Consider the following 20,130-nt stretch of genomic DNA (forward strand, 5'->3'; position numbering starts at 1 on the left):
GAATAGTCCCCTAAATGATGTATCATTTAAATGACCTAAATTATATCTATTCATTTTTCTTATCTTTTCTCTCTCAAAATTTTAATTATCTCTAGAAGAAACTTCAATTATCCACCCAAGCCCTATTTTGTTTTCAAACCCTATAGTTTTACTTCCAGAATTTAACCTCAAGATAACTTTCAAGCTTTTTCTTAAAAATCCCCCACAAATCAACAGGGAATGGAATTAAGAATCTGATAACCCCTTCCTGACTCTGTTAGGTAAATATGTATATTAAGGTGGCAGCCAAACCCCTTTACACCTCTCATATCTTTGTATCTCTAAGTAAGAGCTAATTACTTTTAACAGACTTGTCTTCCTAAACAGGAGAACTTGATTCCTCAAACTTTCTGATGCCTCATCATTTTCCTTTAATAAATAAATATTTTCTTGAATCTAGAACCACCATCCACAAGCACCCTTTACTTAATCAATCTAAGTGCGTTTTCTCCGATTTCATTATCACGTCTTGATTTCCTGGAAATGCTGCCACACTTTCTTCCCAAACCATTTTCCTTCTTTTTCCCTAAGCATCCTGGCTTTTCTCAAGCCAGCATATGCTAAAATGCCGCAAGCTGCTTTACTCTCCGCACCACAGGAATAAACCCAGCAATCCCCCTGCGATGAAAGAATAAGCATGACACATACCCTGCCCACCACTGCAACTGTTCTTCTGCGTCCATATTGTTAGGGTCTCTAGATGAACACTGTTTTATGCATCCTTCTGCAATGCAGCTCTATTAATTTGGAAATTTCCACAGGAAACTCAGTATGCCAGTCACCATGGAAACTGCCTGCTTCCTGGCACTACTAACAAAATAAGTATCTTTGCTAGATCTAAGGTAAAGCAAAAGGAAAAAAACTGAAAAGAAAGATGTCTAGAAAAATTGCTCAAACATTCCAAATATAAATTTTCAAATTCTTATGTCCATATTCAGTGAACAAAAGGTGTTCATTATACAAACCTGCAGTATTTTGAAGCACTACAGATTTATGAAGTGGAAAGCATTTTTTCCACCAAGGAAAAGAATAATATTAGAGAGAATAAGACAAACGTGTATTTTGCATCTTGCTGCTACAGATGGCATAATCTCGAAGAGCTGATAATGTGCAGCTGTACCCCGAGCTTACCATTATAATAGCACTTCTGGGCTGCGTTAGGAAAGCTGCCCTAAACCAACAGGTAACAAGCTGTCTTAAGATTCTTTCCATGTGTGAGCCCCAGTCTCCACCGGTGGCTGAAACCTCGCCCCCTAAGTATGGCCCAGGGGTCGTCACCAACAAAAGCAGCCTTACTAATGTACTCGCAGCACATCAGACACAGCTGACCATAATCCCCATCCATCTGTGCTAGAAACAGTGCTTCGTTTCTATGACATCACACACTACAAACCTGCTTCCTGTCTCTCAAGTGTCTTTCCTGCCTTTACCTGTTGCTCCTCTTCTATCCAACCTCTAAGTGTCAGATTTCTTCAGGGCTCACCCCTGGACCCAATTCTCACCAAGATACACTCACGCCCTTCCTAGGCAATGTTATCACCTAGATGCTGACGACTCTCACCCTTTCATCTCCCATCTCCACTCTCTCCTTTGGGTAGCTAAACTCCTACCCTTCTCCACTCCCTCATCTGTAGGTGCTTCAGGCCCAGGTCCTCATCTTCGTAACGGCAACTGAGTCCATCGTCCAACCCAGAATTCTGGAAGGCACTAAGAACACCAGCCCCTCTTTACCACCTACATTCAAATTAGTATCCATTTTTGTTAATGTTCTCTTCAAAATTTCTTTGGAATCTGTCCATTTCCCACCACCTCCACTGTCATCAACCTATTGTCATTCTTTGTCACCACTATGTTTCAGCCACGCAACCCCGACCTTACTAGGACTCCCTAATTCCGTTTGCCTCCTTCCAACTACGTACTCCACACAGCAGCCAGAATCATCACTTTAGCACCTAAATCAAACCATGCCACTCAGCTGCGATAACCCCCCCCCCCCCCCCCCCGCCCCGGGCTCCCCACTGCACGCGGGCTGTCATCCCGCGGCCTCACCTCCAAGGCCCGCACTGCCTGGCCCATGACTACCTCTCCACTTATTTTAAATCCACTTTTCCTTATCATTTAATCATTCTCTAGCCAAACCGTCATTCATTCAGGTCCATGGAAAGCTGAACCTTTCCCACCTTGATGTCTTTCAACTTCCAACACATGCTACTCCCTCCATTTGGAACAGTCAATCTCTTCCTCAAATCTGCAAAAAACCTGCACAGGCTTAGACGCTTTCAGGGACTACCTCTCCAACATCTCCCCTTTAAATTAAGCTCCTCTTTTATTCTCTCATAGCGCTTGGTGCTCTTTCTTCAATAGTATATACACTATTTATAATTATATATAAAATATATTTTTAAAAAATATATGGGGTGTGCAAAAGCAGACTTACAGTTGTGCATATGAAAAATAATACAATTAATAAACAATAACATAAGAACTCACAGCTGTAAACCTCCCTATGCTCACACCCTGTATATTTTGCTGAATCCCTGAGTCTACCTCTACACATTAATCTTCATGAAGTAGAAATCACATCTCTCTTTTTCTTTTAAATGAAATACCCTGTGCCAACCATAGTACCTAGTAAAGGTTGGATACTCAACAAACACTTGCTGAATGCATGAAAGAATGTGTGTGGAGTAGCTTCCATTTCTGACAGCTATCAGTTGTGCAGAGAGCTTTGGCGCACTGCCTGGACCCTGAGAGAGCCTTATTCCATTCCCCAAATCCCCCCTTTTTGGTATCCACTCAAACCCCACAGTAAGGATGAAGACACCTCCTGTACCTGCCTGTGGCAGCTCCCCTGGCAGAACAGAGGCAATAGTGACCACCTGTGTGAACCAGCAATGCTCTCTGTCCCAGTGGTCCTCAGCCACGGACAATTCTGCACCTCAAGGGTCATTTGACAAAGTCTGGAGACGATTTTGGTTATTACAATTGGAGGAGGAGGGTGCTACCGCCATCTAGTGGGCAGAGTCCAGAGATACTGCTAACCATCCTACAGTGCACAGGACAGCCCCCTATAAGAAAGAACTACCCAACCTAAAATGTCAATAGTGTCAAGGTTGAGAGGTCAGAGTTACTTCCACAGTCTCCTAAAATAGAGAGGGGTCAAAAACCCGCACTCTGTGAAGGATTAAACATTTTTTAATTTAAAGAAATACATTTCACTAGCACGAAGTTGTTCTTTAAAACTTATTAATTTAAATATGAAAATGGTCAGCCCTCACCGGTATGGCTCACTTGGTTGGAGCGTCGTCCTGTAAACTAAAGTGGTGCGGGTTTGATCCCCGGTCAGGGCACATACCTAAGTTACAGGTTCAATCCCTGTTTGGGGTTCATACGGGAGGCAACCCATTGCTATTTCTCTCTCACATCAATGTCTCGCTCCCCCTTTCTCTCTCTCTAAAATCATTAAACATATCCTCGAGTGAGGATTATTTTTTAAAAAAGAAGAAATGTAGTGTGGTGGATTAAGTAAAAGCCTGTACAGCAGCAACATACGTAGCCTCCTTTGCCTAGGTACACTGCAGAACTGTAAGCTGGCATATATTCCTTCCCTCAGCAACCCAGTCTAACCAACTTACCACTGTTAAGGGAGATACTTTATTTTCCTCTTAGAAGGAAGAAAAAGAGACTTTGCCCAAGAGAAAAGAAGAAAAGACCTCCTGATGTTGATATTTCGGAATCCTCCAAAGGAAAAAATCAGGCACCTCTCCTCTTCACTGTGACTCCCACCATTCAAATCACAAAGCTTCCAAATAACTTTTTGTTGATTCATTGTGTGTGTGTGTGTGTGTGTGTGTGAGAGAGAGAGAGAGAGAGACAGAGAGACAGAGACAGAGAGAGAGACAGAGAATAAACACCTAGGAGCAACCAAAGGCAAGAACAAAAAAGTGAAAATACCATACATATAAAGTGGAAGGGGAAAGAAATGTTAGGAAAAATAGGGACTCAAACTAAGAGGTCCAAAACCTAAAGTGGGATTCCAGGACCAGTGCTACTAGAAGAGGAAATCAAAAAGAACAAAATAAATAAACAAATCATTTATCCTAGAATGAAAGATAGTAGTTTCTAGATTGAAAGATTCTACCAAGAGCTCAGTGTAAAAAGAAAATAAAGGAGAAGATAAAAGAAAAGGAAAATAAAACCAAACAGATACAGTGAGATTTCAGACACTGGGGGGAAGAGACAAAACCCTGCAATCATACATGCACACCCCCCCCAAAACACAGGTGTTATTTCAAAGTTCTTAAGTCACAATGGCATATAAGTTTTCCTTAAAGATTTTATTTATTTATCTTCAGACAGAGAGGAAGGGAGGGAGAAAGAAAGGGAGAGAAACATCAATGTGTGGTTACCTCTCGCGCGCCCCTACTGGAAACCTGGCCTGCAACCCAGTCATGTGCCCTGACAGGGAATTGAACCAGTGACCTTTTGGTTCGCAAGCTGGTGCTCAATCCACCGAGCCACTTCAACCAGGGCACAATGGCATATAACTTTTTAACAGTAACTCTGGAAACCCTAGAGCAATGCCTTCAAGACTCTGAAGAAAAATTTATATCCAATATATTGGATATAAATTTATATTTGGAATGTTTGAAAAATTTATATCCAATCTATTACACTGAGAGGATAGATAACGGCATTTTCAGACATGCAAAGATCCAAAAACCTTACTAAGAAAAAACACATCAGGAAGCCAGTAGAAGAATATTCCCCAAAGATGTGGTGGGAAACTGAAAAAACAAACAAACAAAAACCAAAAACATGGAATCCCAGAAGCAGGGAATCACAATGAAGACAGTAACACAGGCACTCACAAAGGGACAGCGGCAGCGATGAAGCAGCCCTAGAAGTGCGGCTACTCCAGGTCACACCGGCGCGGATGGAGACGCAACGCTCAAAACAGAAACAAAACAAAACGAAACGAAAAAACAAAACACAAAACTGGTCGCCTAATGTATTTAATTATGCTGAGAAAAGATTCACATTGAACCATTAAATGAAACAATTATTGACTCTGGGAAAAACAAATTTGCTAAAGAACAGTAATATAATCATACTTTAACTCATTTGTAAATGATAATTAAAAAATACCCTGAAAAGATGTTTCCTTCAAATAGTATAATCCCTTATTAATAGATAAAAGTTTCCAGAAACATGCCTGCACTGAAGCAAAGGACCTCTATAATATTCTGAACTAAATCATAACTTAAAAACTTGCTGCCTGATTAGAAATAGTCAGAAGCCTCATCAAAAGCAAAGAAACCAGACATTTCTTTAAAGAGCAGACCTTCGCGGGACCGCAGGTTAAAGCAACAGGGATATCTTAAATGTCTGCCTAAGTCTCTGATTCAAGAACACACATGATTAAAACACTCAAAACCAATACACTCTCAGTAGACAAGCAACTCAGCAGCATTTATCATTAATTTCTTTAAATAATATTCCAGAATTAACAAGCAGCACCCGGGCTATCCACCCCCAGCTTGAGGAGAATTACACTAGTGGACCCCAGGGTGCAGCGCCGCACAGACACCGAGCACACCCGCCCCCGGGAATCTGCTGAGCATCCCTCGGGCAGTGAGCTCTCGCCTGAGGGAATGAACCACAATGGCCAGGTGCGCTGATGTAGAATGTGAGACTAAGGAAAAGATTCGATTCCTCGGCACTTTTAGGAGGTCAGTATGCAAGCTTTGAAGGAGCATCTCACACAGCAACAGAACTCGCTATACTCGAAGGGTAGAAACACCCACATGTCCATCACAGATGAATGGTTAAATAAAATGTCACATACACACGCAATAAAATATTATTCAGCCTTACAAAGGAAATTCTCACATGCGCTATAACACAGATGGAGTATAAAACTATTACACTGAGTAAAATAAGCCAGACACAAAATATTGAGATACCTGTGAGTAGTGCGTTCCTAGAGACAGAAAGTAGAATGGTGGCTGTCAGGGGCTGGGGCGGGGAGGAGGAATGAGGAGTTAGGAACAAGTGGATACAGCGCTTTGGTGTGAGAAATGAAAGAGTTCTGAAGACAGATGGTAGGGACAGGTGCACAACCAAGCGAGTGTACTTAATGCCCCCGGGCTGTGCACTTAGAAATGGTTACGTTTGTGTTGGCTATGTTTTGCCACAATATGAAAAAGTTTGCAGCAGTAAATATAAACCAGACAAAAATAAAAAGATTATACCACAATATTTAACAACTTTTGGTGTTTTAAATTTTGAGGTAGTGATACACACTTATAATGATTTCTACCATTACTGTCATTTTGTGAAAGTGCTCCATTATAGAGTTGTAGATATTCCAAATTACTGAGATTGTGTCAGAAGTTTTCATAGATGAAAACAGCAGCAACAACAACAAAGCTTTTAAGCTCATATATAAAGGTGGTTTTCACACTTAGTAATTAACCAGAAATGTCCTAGGAACTTAGGGGAATGAGGACAGAGACGAGTAGAGAGCCCTCTCCCACCTCACAAACACATAACCTCCCAGGATCATGCAAAAGGTTTTATTTGTAGAACGCAACACACACCTGGATTAATTCTCTCTCTCTCTCTCTCTCTCTCTCTCTCTCACACACACACACACACACACACTCACACACTCACACACCCATTCACCATTTAAAATAATGAAAGTCGCTATTCTAACTCAAGGCCTGAATTGAGGCCAGAGTGACACAGAGGTAGTAATGACGCTGGGATATAAACTAGGACTCCAAAATTAAACAAAATGGATAATCCAAGATAATAAAGTTTAGGACATAAAGTTTCCACAATTTAACCAGCAATAAGTGCCTAGATGACTTATAATTACTATTCTAGTTTTAAGATAAAGCTCTACTGAGTGAGCTCATCATGGAATTAAAATACCAATGATTAGGCCCTGGCTAGGTAGCTCAGTTGGTTAGAGCATCATGTTTCCAACCCCAGTCAGGTCACATACAAGAAACCACCATTTAATGCATAAATGAGTAGAACAACAAATCGATGCCTGTCTGTCTTCCTCCCCTCCCCCCTCCTCCTCTCTAAAATCAATTTTAAAAAATATTCTTTAAAAGAATACTAATGGCCCTGGCTGGGTGGCTCAGTTAGTTGGAGCATCATTCCATACATCAAAAGGCTGCGTGTTCAATTCCTGGTCAAGACACATACCTAGGTTAAGGGTTCAGTCCCTGATCAGGGTGCATTTGGGAGCCAACTGATCAATATCTCTCTGTCATATTGATGTTTCTCTCCCCCAACCCCCACCACTTCCTCTCTCTCTAAAATCAATAAATGTATCCTCAAGTGAGATTTTAAAAAATAAAAAATAAAAATAAAATAAAAGAACACTAATGATTAACTGGGTAATTTTAAAACTTCTAGATGTTCTATAGCACAACTGAGCCTTCTTCCGCTCTAATATAATAAAGATAATTGAGATACTAGTAATCCACCTGGTCTCAACAAAGATATTCCCTTAAACTTAGAGCATATAGTTCCAGAATGTTTAGCTTAAGTCCCCCAATGTATCTGCATGCATCATTAGACATCTCTAATGTTAGCTTTTAATATAGTATTTCTTCTTGTACAATTCTGATATGTTGTGAAGATAAAGGGACTGTTCTTTCAGAATAACAATTGTATTTGGTGCACTGTAAATGATTCGGTACACTAAGAGCATTCACACATTAATCATGACAAAAGCATAGAATATAACAGAATATCTACTACTGCTCATGTCAAATTTATATACACATGATTTTAGCATAAGCCTGCCACATTTATTTAAAAACAAAACAAAACAGGGTAATAAAAAGACTTGCAATGCCTAATATAATCCAATCCTGTAATATAATCCTTTAAAAGGTAGTCATACATTTTCCTTTAGTTTTTCCTTTTACTCTTTAGTTTTACAGCTTAATCTTTCATTTAAAGAGCCAAGGGGCAAAATGTTAACATCTGTTACATTTAGGTAGTAGTACAAGAGTTTCTATAATATTCATTTTATATATGTTAGAAATGTTTATAATAATTTTAACCAGTGATAATTAAAAACAAAAACTGAAACTTTTAAACAAACTTTCTAAATGCCTAACAGCAGACAAAAATGTGTAAACAAAGCAAAAACTGGTCAATTCCACAAGAAGGGACTCCGGTTTCCGACTTATCAGCCAGGTGCAGTACAGGACCTTGTTTACATCCTGCTTCAAACTATGCAAAAAAACAAGCTGAAGTATAACAATATACTTATTTGATGATATTAAAGAATTATTTATTCTATGAGATGTAATAATGATTTTGTGGTTATGTTTTTAAAAAAGGGTTCTTGTATTTTAGAGATACACCCTGAAATATTAATAGAGGGAGTAATCTGTCTAAAGTTTAGTTAAAACTAAGGGGAGTGAGGGAATTGAGGAATTGATAAAAACAATATTGGTCACAGAAACTGACGACACTGCTAAAGCTGATGGATAAACACATACAGATTCATCTACCACTCTCCAGCTTCGTATATATTTAAAACTTTCCATAATAATTTTTTTTAAAAAATAGTAATAAAGAAAACTATAGCCTTTAACACATAATGGGAAGGAGCACACAGCAGAGATGAGAGATAAATAATGGTCCCAACAGAACCTTAGAGAGGATCTGTAGTTGGAAGGTATGAAGGCCTAGAAACAGATGAGTTCATTAAAATTCTTTCTGGAAGAAAGGTCTAGTCAGTTCCTCCTTTCCTCTTCACCCTCCCCTCAAAATAATAAAACGAGCATGTTTCTGAAGAAAATAAGCATTCTATTTGGAAAGAATCAGACCTGCTAGGGTTGGCCCTACTTAGTATTTTTGGCACCTAGAACACTGATAGCCAGCTCTCAAGCCACTCACAGGAAACTGAAGGCAAGCTCGCCAGTGGACCATCAATAATCAGAGCTTCCTTCCACCCAGCCTTCTAATTTCCCCGTCCTCAACTATCTATGGACAATCAAGAATTATAAGACATAAATGAAGAATAGGATACTAAGAAAAAGCCACAATCAACTCTTGGGAATTAAAATCAAGATAGAATGTTCTACATTAGAGTCAGAAAAATAGATATCAAGAGAAAAAGAAAAATGAAAAGCGATGGACAATATGAAAGAAAAGTCAAAGACCCAGGGAACTCAAGAGGTCCAACATCCAAATAACACACGTCTCACGAACAGAGAATAAGAACATAAAGAAATAAAAAAAAAAAAGCAGCAGAAATTTTCTCAGGAACAGATACCCAAATCTTCAAACTAAATCATCTCTTCCAGTACACAGAGAAAAATGATCCATCAGAACCTAAGCATTTCCCCATGTAATTATAGAATACAGGAAAAAAGAAAGAAATGCTAAAAATTTCCAGTGAGGGACAGAAACAGGTAACATGAGTAACATCTCTGCTACCACCACACACGCAGTTCCATGCTCCATCCACCAGAATGTCACCCGCCCTTCCTTCTACCTCTCCATTCTCCTGTCTTTGAAAATCCAATTCAAATCTTGTTTCCTTCGTGAAACTTCTCACCAAGTTGTTTATCTAAAGTGATAAACTCCCTCCCACCCCCGCACCATTCGACGTTCAATCTGAATTACCTTCTGCCCTACTTCTGAATTGCTGTAGCCAACTATCGTTTCTTAGGATTTGTTTAAACTGTCGGTTCACAGAAAATAAGGACACAGTGTTAATTTTCTTTTTAGTCTCTCACAGAACCCTGCAGCCAGGAGACATCAAGCGCCTGATTATGGGAAACCTGTTCCGGGGATGTAGCTTAACTTCATTAGTTGCTATAGTCCATCTTATATTTTCCTAAATTCATGAAAGTTTTATATTTATATCTGCAACTAAAGTGCAAGGAATTTTAGAAGGAGGAAACACATATAAATACCACAGAGGTTTCTTCTTCAAACCCCCACAAACTCCAAGTTTTGTTTCTAACTGCAAACTACTTACCCTGAACAGCGCCCACAACGGTTTTCAGTGCCTGACCGCACACAGTTCAGGGGAAGGACACAGAAGGACTCCTGCAGGGAGGGGGTGGGAGGCGGAGGAGATGTGCTGCCCAAGGAGCGAGACGACTGTCTTCAACCAACACCTAGGCAGGGCGTTGCTATGCGGATCCAGATAAACCAGTGCAGTAACAAAACTCAAACAAAGCCTGGGCCTAAAATTTTACACACCAAAATCAAATTCTAGAGAGTCTCTCCAACACTAAAAATGCCTATTCCCTTGACCTCTCAAACTTTTAATACTTATTGGGAAGAGACAATGGATAACAAACCTCGCTGCTGGGTTTTATAAGAATTTTATGAAGTAGGTTTAACAGAAACAACAACAAAAGAGGCACCTGAGTGACTCAAATTTTGTAAGAAAGCTTTTCCCCACTGTTTCCACCCTAAAAAAAAATGAGATAAAAAGATTCTGTCTACTTCAAATATATGTGAATGTTTTCCCAGTTCTAAATATGTCAGGTTGTCCTTCTCTTTGTCCAAGGGGGCTTGAAAAAAAAGAAAGGTGAAAAAGAAGTATCTCAAGTTTGACAATTACTGCACACTTCTCTTATATGGTTCAGCTAGCAACCAAAGTAAATAAATAGACTACGTGCAAGGAGTGGTTTGGTACTAGCTTTCACTAAAAATTCTAGGAAAGGAGGAAGGAAATTCTTCAGAGAGTGCTTCCTAGCTGCTGAGGCTCTGACTAATTAAGAACCACTAAGAGTTTCCTCCATCTTTACTGCAGCCCCCACGTGAGGTCTCAGAGAAGGTCAAAAGGCTGGGACTCCAGGCTGAGCTCTGACAAGAAATCTCATTATGAACATCAGTCTAATTAAACTGGCAGATATGATTCCCAGTCAAATAAACTGTTACTAAAGTTTTCATTTAAAATATCTTTCATTCCCTTTAAGGTTACAGGTGGAAGCATTAGAGCGCGCGCGCACACACGCACATACACATTCTCCCCCCCTAAACACTGCTGTTACAATATTTTCAGCATTCCTATTGCATGACACTCTTTCGCGTATCAATTTGTTACTGTTTGTAAATACAATGCATACCTAACATGAAAAAACAAGAAAATAGCAGTAAATGTGTCTCTTTGGGAAGAACAAATATACCTGTAGTCTAATAAGGGATGAATACAAATTGTTGAGAAACTATTAAAAACTATAAAATAACTTACTCTGACCGCTTTTTTAACCATTCATGTTACCATTTGCTTTATATTTCTCAGTACTAGAACTGGGTGAAAATTATTTTTATGGATATGAATATAAATGTAAAGCCACTGCTTTTGACCCTGTTCATGACAGGTTTTTCTGGGGACAGACATTATCTATTAATACAGCAATTCAATCAAAGATTTCTGTAAAATATTATTCTGAAGGTATTATTTTAAGTTAACAGCTGTTTCTAATACTTTAAGTGAGATATCTATTTTATAATAAAAAATATTCAGGGAACAAATTTAAAAAATCACTGACACCTGTACACTGACATGTACACGCTGGTTCCATGGACTGTGACGTGGAAATCTCACAGGAAGTCAGTGCACTAAGAAAGGGCTCTTTTTTGTCACCCGGTCAGCGGGGATGATGAGTGCGGATCTACAGGAGAGAATTAAATATTCTAAATACCACTTACAATTTAACTGGAAATCCACAAAGAAAAGTATCAACAATATTCTCAGTTTAGTGAGACAGGAATTAAAAAGATATAAATATATCTGAATTTTCAGCTATTTTTCCCTCCAAGTAAACTTTAAAAAGGAAAATTGTGTTTACCTACTTCAGACTACAGCACCAGTAGCTTTCTTTCTATTTAAGTTCAAATAGTAATATCTCAAATGGCCCATAAAAATAATGGAAATACCAACCTCTCAACTCAAAAATTCATAAAATACAATAACTTTTAAAACCTTTGCTTGAGTTGAGCCTTTTATTTGATTATGGATATACTCACATGTGTGGGTTTTGAACTCCTGTAGGATTGGGATTCAGAGTAAACCTTGCTGTAGATTTGAAAGGTGGATTTGCAAAATTCAACTTCAGTGCTTTGCGTTTACCTAAGAAATAACAAATAAAAAGTAAAAGTTTCAAGTACTATAAAACAGGTACTATTCTGAGGGCATAAGAAATTCATACCAAAAGGAAGAAAAGTTTGCTTTAACATATAGTTAATATAGTACTTCGAAAGGCAGCAAAGAATTTCTCAGAATTAAGAAAAAGTAAATAGCATTCATTACGCTCCCGTGGAACAGAAAACAATGCTCAGTGCTTCAAGTTTATATTGTTCAAAGATGCTAACACTTTTGCAAATGAAAATACCACTATAAACGTCATTTACCTCAGCAGTTTTATTGAAAAATGCTAAACGACCACCTACCTAATGTTACACTTTAATGTCTTAGTTTAACAAAAATCATTTTCTCTCAAATGTAATATAAACAGCTGAGTGCAAAACCCAAAACATTTTCAACCATAATGAGCTAAAAAATATGATGGTAGAGTCAACTTCGAATCAGTAACAAAGGTATGCCAAGTAATCATTTATTTGGAGCAATTTCCTTGGGGTGGAGAGGAAGGAGGTATCGGTGTTTTATATTACACAAACAAACATATCCATTATTTAAAAAAACAGAAAATTTAGGAAAGATAAAAAATATTGTATATATACCTATAAAATATTTAGGGTTTTTAAAAATATTTAAATACATTTACAAGTCCAACTACCCCAAACTAATCATTGTCTATTGCAGACTATCTTCTACATAATAGACATTTTTTCTTCAGGATTAACATCCGATCATAACACTGCTTTGTAACATGCTTTCCCCACGACCATACTTCTTTCTATATCAGTAAATACTGTAAACCCTATCTTTAGGATTCTAGTACATGGAAACTTTGTAGCAGAGCTTGGTTTTTAAAACTTTTTAAGCCCATCTTCATTTCATGTACATTTTAAAGATTCTTTTTCCAGCATTCACTCTTCATAGTTTATTATACATTTATCTACCTACTCAAACAACATCGCTGCAATCCACACACTTTCCCACCTCAGTGGACTCAAAGGACGTATGAGAGCGCTCACCCCGCTCAGCCTGGCACCTTCGCTGAGACCTGAGCGCCTGAGTGCGCCTCGCGGACTGCAGGGCAGAGCACCCGGCTCCGGGTCCTGCTTCCTGAGCTCAGGGGAGGTCTCTCTACAGGATGTGGATTCCGAAGCCCAGACAAACCATTTTCAGAAATAAGCATAGTACAAATGAATTTTCCCCATATTTTGCCTTTTAGGTACCAAATATTTACTTTGAAATCATTTTTATTTGACAGCAAGTAGAGTAAGAAAGGAAATTCAAACTATATATGCAGAAGGTACTCTATGAAAAATGGCAGATATGACTGTATTAAAAGGCAAATTCTGTATATTACAAAAAACTTTAAAAAATTAAAATGTAAACTTGGAAAAAATCCTGCAATGCAAAATCAGAAACTCGAAATATACGAAGACACCACACAAATCAAGAAAAATTTAAAAATTGGCAAGGGAATAAACAGTAACACAAAATTATGAAAGAATTATTAAAGGCACTAACACAAAAAAAGTTAAAATTTTTGTTTGTGTGAAGTTGGCAATGTTTAGGTTTTATTTAATACATATACACAGATTGCCTTATGAAAACATATTGATCTAAGTGACTAGGTAAAATAATCACTAGTACAATACATTACTGGTGGAAAAGTTGATGTAACTTTTCCAGTGAGAGATTCAGCAATATACAAGAAAAATTTTTAAATAAATACACCCCTTTACTTCTTGGAAATTTGTCTTTAGGAAATATGTAAAGGCAGAGGATTATTCTCAGGCCCTGAAACCTGATGGAATTTGCCCTGCTGAATTCTGAAATTGCTTGGGGCAGCTAACTCCTTTCTTCCTTCAATTGTCTCCTACTCTCTCTTCAATTTTATCCAATGCCTGACCCACCACTGTATTTTGGAAACTTGTCTTCTCATTTCTAGATAGATATTTTGTGTCAAAATGGATCGCACTCAGGGTCTTGCCCCTTCCTGATTTGGGTGACCTCTGGTGTTGAGCTGATGTGTAGGGTAGATCTAGATTTGACCTGCGGGATAAATATATTTTGAACATGGTGCAGATGTGAATATTTGGGGGCCAGAAGGCAGACTGTAGTGGACTGACTGGTAAATCCCAAACATACCAGGTCCTGATCCCTGGAACCTATGAATCTTATTTCATATAGCAAAGTTTCTGAAGATAACATTCAGTTAAGGACTTGTGCAATCATAAATTGGAATAAGCTCAGTGACCACGAATACCCCCAATCAAAAGCTGAACACTGCCTGGGATGTGGTGTATGTCTGAAACCAGCCGGTATATCATCCATGATCTCTATATGGTGAAAAACTGGTAAAAGGCTTAAATCAAACACAGGACAATAACACAACAAAGAATCATTGTGAAAACTATCCAAAGAAAAGCACCAAAATTGGCCCTTTCTTCAAAAGCCTAATGTGAGGGAACAGTACCTAAACTCTGCAGGCAAACCAAATATATTACTACAATTAAAACATAAACTGTTTTATTGAAAATAAATGTTTATATATAATATACATGCATATATAAACAGAGAGACTTTTTTCCAGCATTGGACTCACATTTAACACAAATAAATTGGGGTCCTCAAAGGACATTTATTGCAAAAATGAAGAAGCACATATAATGGGATGTGACTTAACTTACATAAATTAGATTTAAACACACTGTACTTCAGAACCATATGCAACTATCTTGGAAAATACACAAGTATATATTCTGATCTTTCACTAACAAAATCCACACATAATTCTATAAAACTTCAAAGCCTCTTTGAGCAGAGATGACAGAGAGCCTAAAACTGGCACCAGGGGTTTCGGGTAGATTAAGCGACACGGCCTGTTCTCAGCAGTGTCCCCACCTCACCCCTGCCCAACTCTCCAAATGACGATGGGTTTACGATGAACTCACAAGGCAGCCAGCCTTGAGGAGGAAAGGGACAACCCAGGAAGTCAATCAAAGGCGAGGTTCAGGGAGACAGAAAGGCAACTTTACAATACTACAGAGAGGATAGTCCTGGCTATCTGTAGATCTGCACACAGGGGCCTTTTATGATTGTTTGTTTGTTTGTTTGAACATCTCTTCTCCCATTACTCTCTCTAAGGACCTCTTTTGGGCTTGTCTTTCTTATCTTTACTCTCTCAACGGCCCCAAAAACTAAACCCTAAAGGCAACCTGTCACCACCATGTATTCAAATATTTTTAATGATGAAACTATAAACAAATAGTACATTAGACCAATATGAACTTTGTACAACTGCCATAGGAAGAAAAGGGTTTAAGGGCAGAAGTGACACTATAACTGGCCTGTGGAGATTATTAAAAGCTAACAGGAATTAAAGTATTTGTACAACAGGAGTTAAAGTAATTGATCAAGAAAGATTATAAATTTGTGATTACAATTCCCCCTTTAGTGAGACTGTCACCAAATAATTAACTCCAAACCAATCAGCAGAGATAAACAGATCCTCCCCTTTGTCTACAACAGGATAGAAACCAGGCATGATCAAAAAACATCTAAAATTACCTGTATGGCAGGAGAAAATGTCTTTTCTCCTATGAGAAAAAATTGTATTTATATACGTAAAACTGAAGCTCAAAGCCTTAGGCAGAAAATGCTTCCAAATGTTTACTGACCTGGAAAAAAATCTGACATGGAGAGACTATCCCAGATGACTTAAGTGTGGATTAAATTAGCTAGAATGAGTTTCTGTTGTTTGCAACCAAGAACCCTGACTGACATGAGAAAAACAGTATCTGTCCACATCCTAAACCATTTCCAAAGCACTGCTATATCCTGCTGAACTTTTCTCCTGCTCGGGCCTACAGAATAAACGAGGCCAGTCGCCCAACCCACTGGGAAACACCTGGAACTGTGGCCAGTCCAGAGGCTGGCCTCGGTGGTCCGGCAGCCTCAGGCCCGACGCGGCCACTCCGGAGTGAGGGGGCCAGTCTCTGCACCACCCTCAAAATTCTTTCAAAGCTCTCCCTCATGAGAACACTGAGTATTATTTAAACAATCTCGTCCATATCACCTAAGACAATTTCTTACTTAAGAGTTCTCATGACAGAGACATTCCCAAGCATGGGGTCTTCAAGAATATTCATGACTATGAGTGAAGAACAAGAATTTGCCCAAGCATGTCCATACTCACTAAAGCCTAAGAATATCTTTAGCTATATGGTTCTCACCGCAGATCATGTCACAGACTCACAGAACGTTGAAGCTGGAAAGAAGACCCCTACCAGCTTTATCTGGCTTCAGCAAGATGATAAAGAGCCCTAGCGATTCCTCCTCCAGTATCTTCTCAAGCAACACAGACCTTTAACATCCCTTTCATAATCAGTTACCCTGATTCAATAGTTGAGTTCAACCTTGGCCAAAGATCTCACTCACCAAGGGCAGCAGAGTCTACCACTCAAGTATGGAACATGACTGCTCTCTGCACCTCAGGTTACCAAAGGCATCTCTCTTTTGCCTTCCGTAGATAAGGGAAAGGTGCCATTTCCTCATTATTCATTAAGAAGCAGCATTATTTAGTTTCCAAAACCATCAAAACCAGTCTATCCTCTGAGAGATACTATGTTTATACCGGATCCACCTTATAACTCTACCAGTCTATCCTCTGAGAGATACTATGTTTACACCGGATCCACCCTATAACTCTCTCCTTCCCTCCTCAAGCTACTCCCATCATCAAGTTGTAAACAAGTTTCTGTTCTAAATGTTCAACTATCTTGATTTATCTTTGAGCTCTGCAAATCACCTATAATAGGTACCTAGAACAAAAGAGCAGTCAACAGATACCCACTGAATTAGAATTATTAGATTTTTTAAATCAACATTGTGCTTCCCTCCCATACAACCTAGTGGGCTTTTCTTTTATCAAATCATAGGAAAGGAAGATTCTGTTAACCTTATGGTCAGAATGAGAGAACCAGAATCCTCCCACCCAACCTATAGGAATGGAGGCTCTCTCTAAAATATTTTGGTCCATCTACATATTTTCAACACCAATTTGATTTGATTTCACCAAACTTGAAATAATAATAGCAAAGTTTGTATCATTGCTGGCAATAAAGATCACTGTAGGACTGTAATGTCTAACAGCTATCTCTAGAGGATGGCATTTTTTTTTTAATTTTAGAGGGAGAGAGAGAGAAAGAGAAAGAAAAACATCCATGCGAAAAGCACTGACTGGTTGCCTCCATACCCGCCCCAGCCAGGGACTGAACCCGCAGCTTTTGGGTGTACCGGCCGACACACCAACTAGCTGAGCCACACCAGCCCGGGAGGCTTTTTTGATATAACACCACCGAATCACTGTGGGTTATGTGGTAGATTGCTGTTTCCCAACTCCCTGTGTCCATACCTCTTTGTAATATGACTTTGCTGTTCCTCTCATCAACAGATGAAGTCAATTTCCCTACCTCTTAAATCTAGGTTGGCCTTGGGACTTGCTTTGACCAGAAAAATACAGCAGAAGGAATATTTAATGACTTCCAAAGCTAAGCCTTGAGGCCTTGTGGCTTCCACTTTCACCCTCTTGCAAAGCTACCCAGTCTAAACATAAAGCAGGTCAGTCTAGCTTCCCTGATAAGGAAAGACCACACGGAACCTGAGGTCAAGAAGCACGAGCCACCCAAGCTGGGCTCAGTCAGCCCCAAGAGACCTACTAGCTCAATGCAGGCATGTGACTGAGCTCCAGTGAGACCAGCAGAACTACCACTCAACTCACAAACAGAATCACGAAAATTAAATCGTTTCTCTTCTATGCCACTACTCACAGGTCAAAGGCTAGGTAGAAATACTCAGTCCCTTTAAGGAACTCTCACTGCCACCAGAGGGAACTCCCTAGAACCCAGCGTAGACAAAAAAGGGTGAGAGCTTAAAGGACAATGTACAAGTTACTCATACGATACCTTCGAGAATATCGTGATTGACCTGCAAGCATTCAGAGCATCCTACCTGGGCAGGGGGAGGTGAGTTGCCTTAAATTCTCACTTCTTCCTTGGCTTTAATTCTTAGTACCTTATTTTCAAAACAGAAAGAAAATCCAGAATAACTTTTTAAGTTATTTATAATCACTGGTTATAAAATGAGAAACAATTCTAACTATCCGACTTTATATTCAAACAATTTCAGAAATGAGGAAATAAAGTAGTAGACAGGAACTTATTTTCATTTCCCTTTCTGACTAAATTACTAGAATAATGAGTGTCCTAATTTATTTCACAAGTTCAAGAGAATGAGGAAGGAAGGAAGTTAGACTTGCAATAGAACTGGAGAACTCTGTTCTGTCCTAGGCTTGCAATCTCAGGCTTTCCAAGCACTGAATGAACTACTAGCAGCTAATATTACATTGCCCCTCCCCTCCTCCAGTCTTTAATACACAGCAGTGAGCAACTTTCAAAATTTCATAAATCTCACTTAAAACTCTGAACTCCAATCAATAAAAGTTATTTATCCACACAACTGAGCATTTTGGAAATTAAATTGTTCTCAGTTTAAGAAGCCAAGTAAAGAGGCTAAGAGCCCCCTTCTAACACATTTTAACACTTTTCTGTAAGACAGATTTGGGGGAAGCCCAATGCAATAATTTATATAGCTATACATGCAGAAATCATCACAGTTACACACAAGCTAGGGTGCTGGGCAGTGGGGACAGAAAGACAGCTAAGGTAGCTGACCTTGCCACAGACACTGGTTTGGCATCCTCCCAAAATTATAAAGGAACGTGGCCCTGGCTGGGAGGCTCTGTTGGTTGGAGCATCGTCTCGTGCACTAAAAGGTACAGGTTCAATCCCAAGTCTGGACGTGTACAGGAGGCAACTGATTAATGTTTCTCAGATCTCTCTCTCTCTCTCTCTCTCTCTCTCTGTCAATCAGTAAACATCTTCAGGTGAGGATTTAAAAAATTATAAAGGAATGTGGTAGGAGGAGGCTACAGGGTAGGAATAGGGAAGGAAATTCTTTTTGCGGGATGCTAAATGATCACCACTGGGACACTGGCAAAGCTAAAAACAAGGAGGTGTCTACAGCCCAATCATTTACACATCTGTAAACCCAGGCCCTTACCCGGCAGCGTGGCTGTGGGGAGGGTCACTATAACTTCAAAATGCAATGGCTGGTAAGTAGTAGCTATGAAAAAATGATGACTTCTATGATGTAAGTATTAAAACCAATCAGTTTATTAAATTCTCTTAAAAGAAAAAAAATTGAGAAAAGTTTCATACATGCTAAACCAGCGAAATATGTGAACAACAAGAAAAGAAATTCAGCTGGCTTTGTAGATCTGTTTAAAGTGCAGTCCCATAAAAATCCCTGCTCCTGTTCAAATCCGGCATTCCAACAGCACTCAATTGGAACCAAGGAAAACATAACCTGGAGTGACCGAGCCAGTTTACCTCGTTTTGAAACTCAGCTCTGCCACTTACTGGCTACACATTCTTGGGCCCGTGCCCGCACCTCAGCCCCATCCCATTCCTGCCCAATGAAACTGACAGCACCTTCCTCAGAGGGGCCTTGGGACGCGTCCAGGGTTAGTACCGATGTGGAACAGCGCCACCTACATCATCACTCATTTCCCCCCCAGCTTTTCTTACCAACTCTGTCGAGGTCTCTGATGGCCAGGTCCTGACCTGAACTAGGGTGCTATTTCCCCAACACCAATCAATGCTTCCTCAATGTTAAACACTTTCCTCATCGGACAAACCTGGACTTCAGAGGCTCAGCTACCAAAGAAAGAACAGAACTCATGCACTGTCAGCCTTCCTGACCTGCGGCACGACCTGAAATATCAAAGATTCTATTGTTCATCTCTCAGTCCTGAAGGGGTGCTGCTTTGACACAAAGGCATAACAGCTTCTAGCAGATCCTTAAAGACTCCACATAAAGGCAGAAAT

At 39.4% G+C, this 20,130-nt stretch overlaps 1 protein-coding gene across 2 annotated transcripts in view; it reads right to left on the minus strand.

Annotated features, from left to right (window-relative positions):
* Positions 1-20,130, minus strand: part of MAP2K4 (mitogen-activated protein kinase kinase 4) — a 109,796-nt gene that overhangs the window by 64,510 nt on the left and 25,156 nt on the right. For both annotated transcript variants that reach the window (XM_054571227.1, XM_054571226.1), the window contains one exon: positions 12,073-12,175. In XM_054571227.1, coding sequence (XP_054427202.1) covers positions 12,073-12,175 — 103 coding nt within the window. The remainder of the gene's footprint in view (positions 1-12,072; positions 12,176-20,130) is intronic.

This window comes from Pteronotus mesoamericanus, unplaced genomic scaffold, assembly GCF_021234165.1.
Source record: "Pteronotus mesoamericanus isolate MK-2021 breed Mesoamerican mustached bat unplaced genomic scaffold, CSHL_Meso_final contig_22, whole genome shotgun sequence".
Classification (NCBI taxonomy): domain Eukaryota; kingdom Metazoa; phylum Chordata; class Mammalia; order Chiroptera; family Mormoopidae; genus Pteronotus; species Pteronotus mesoamericanus.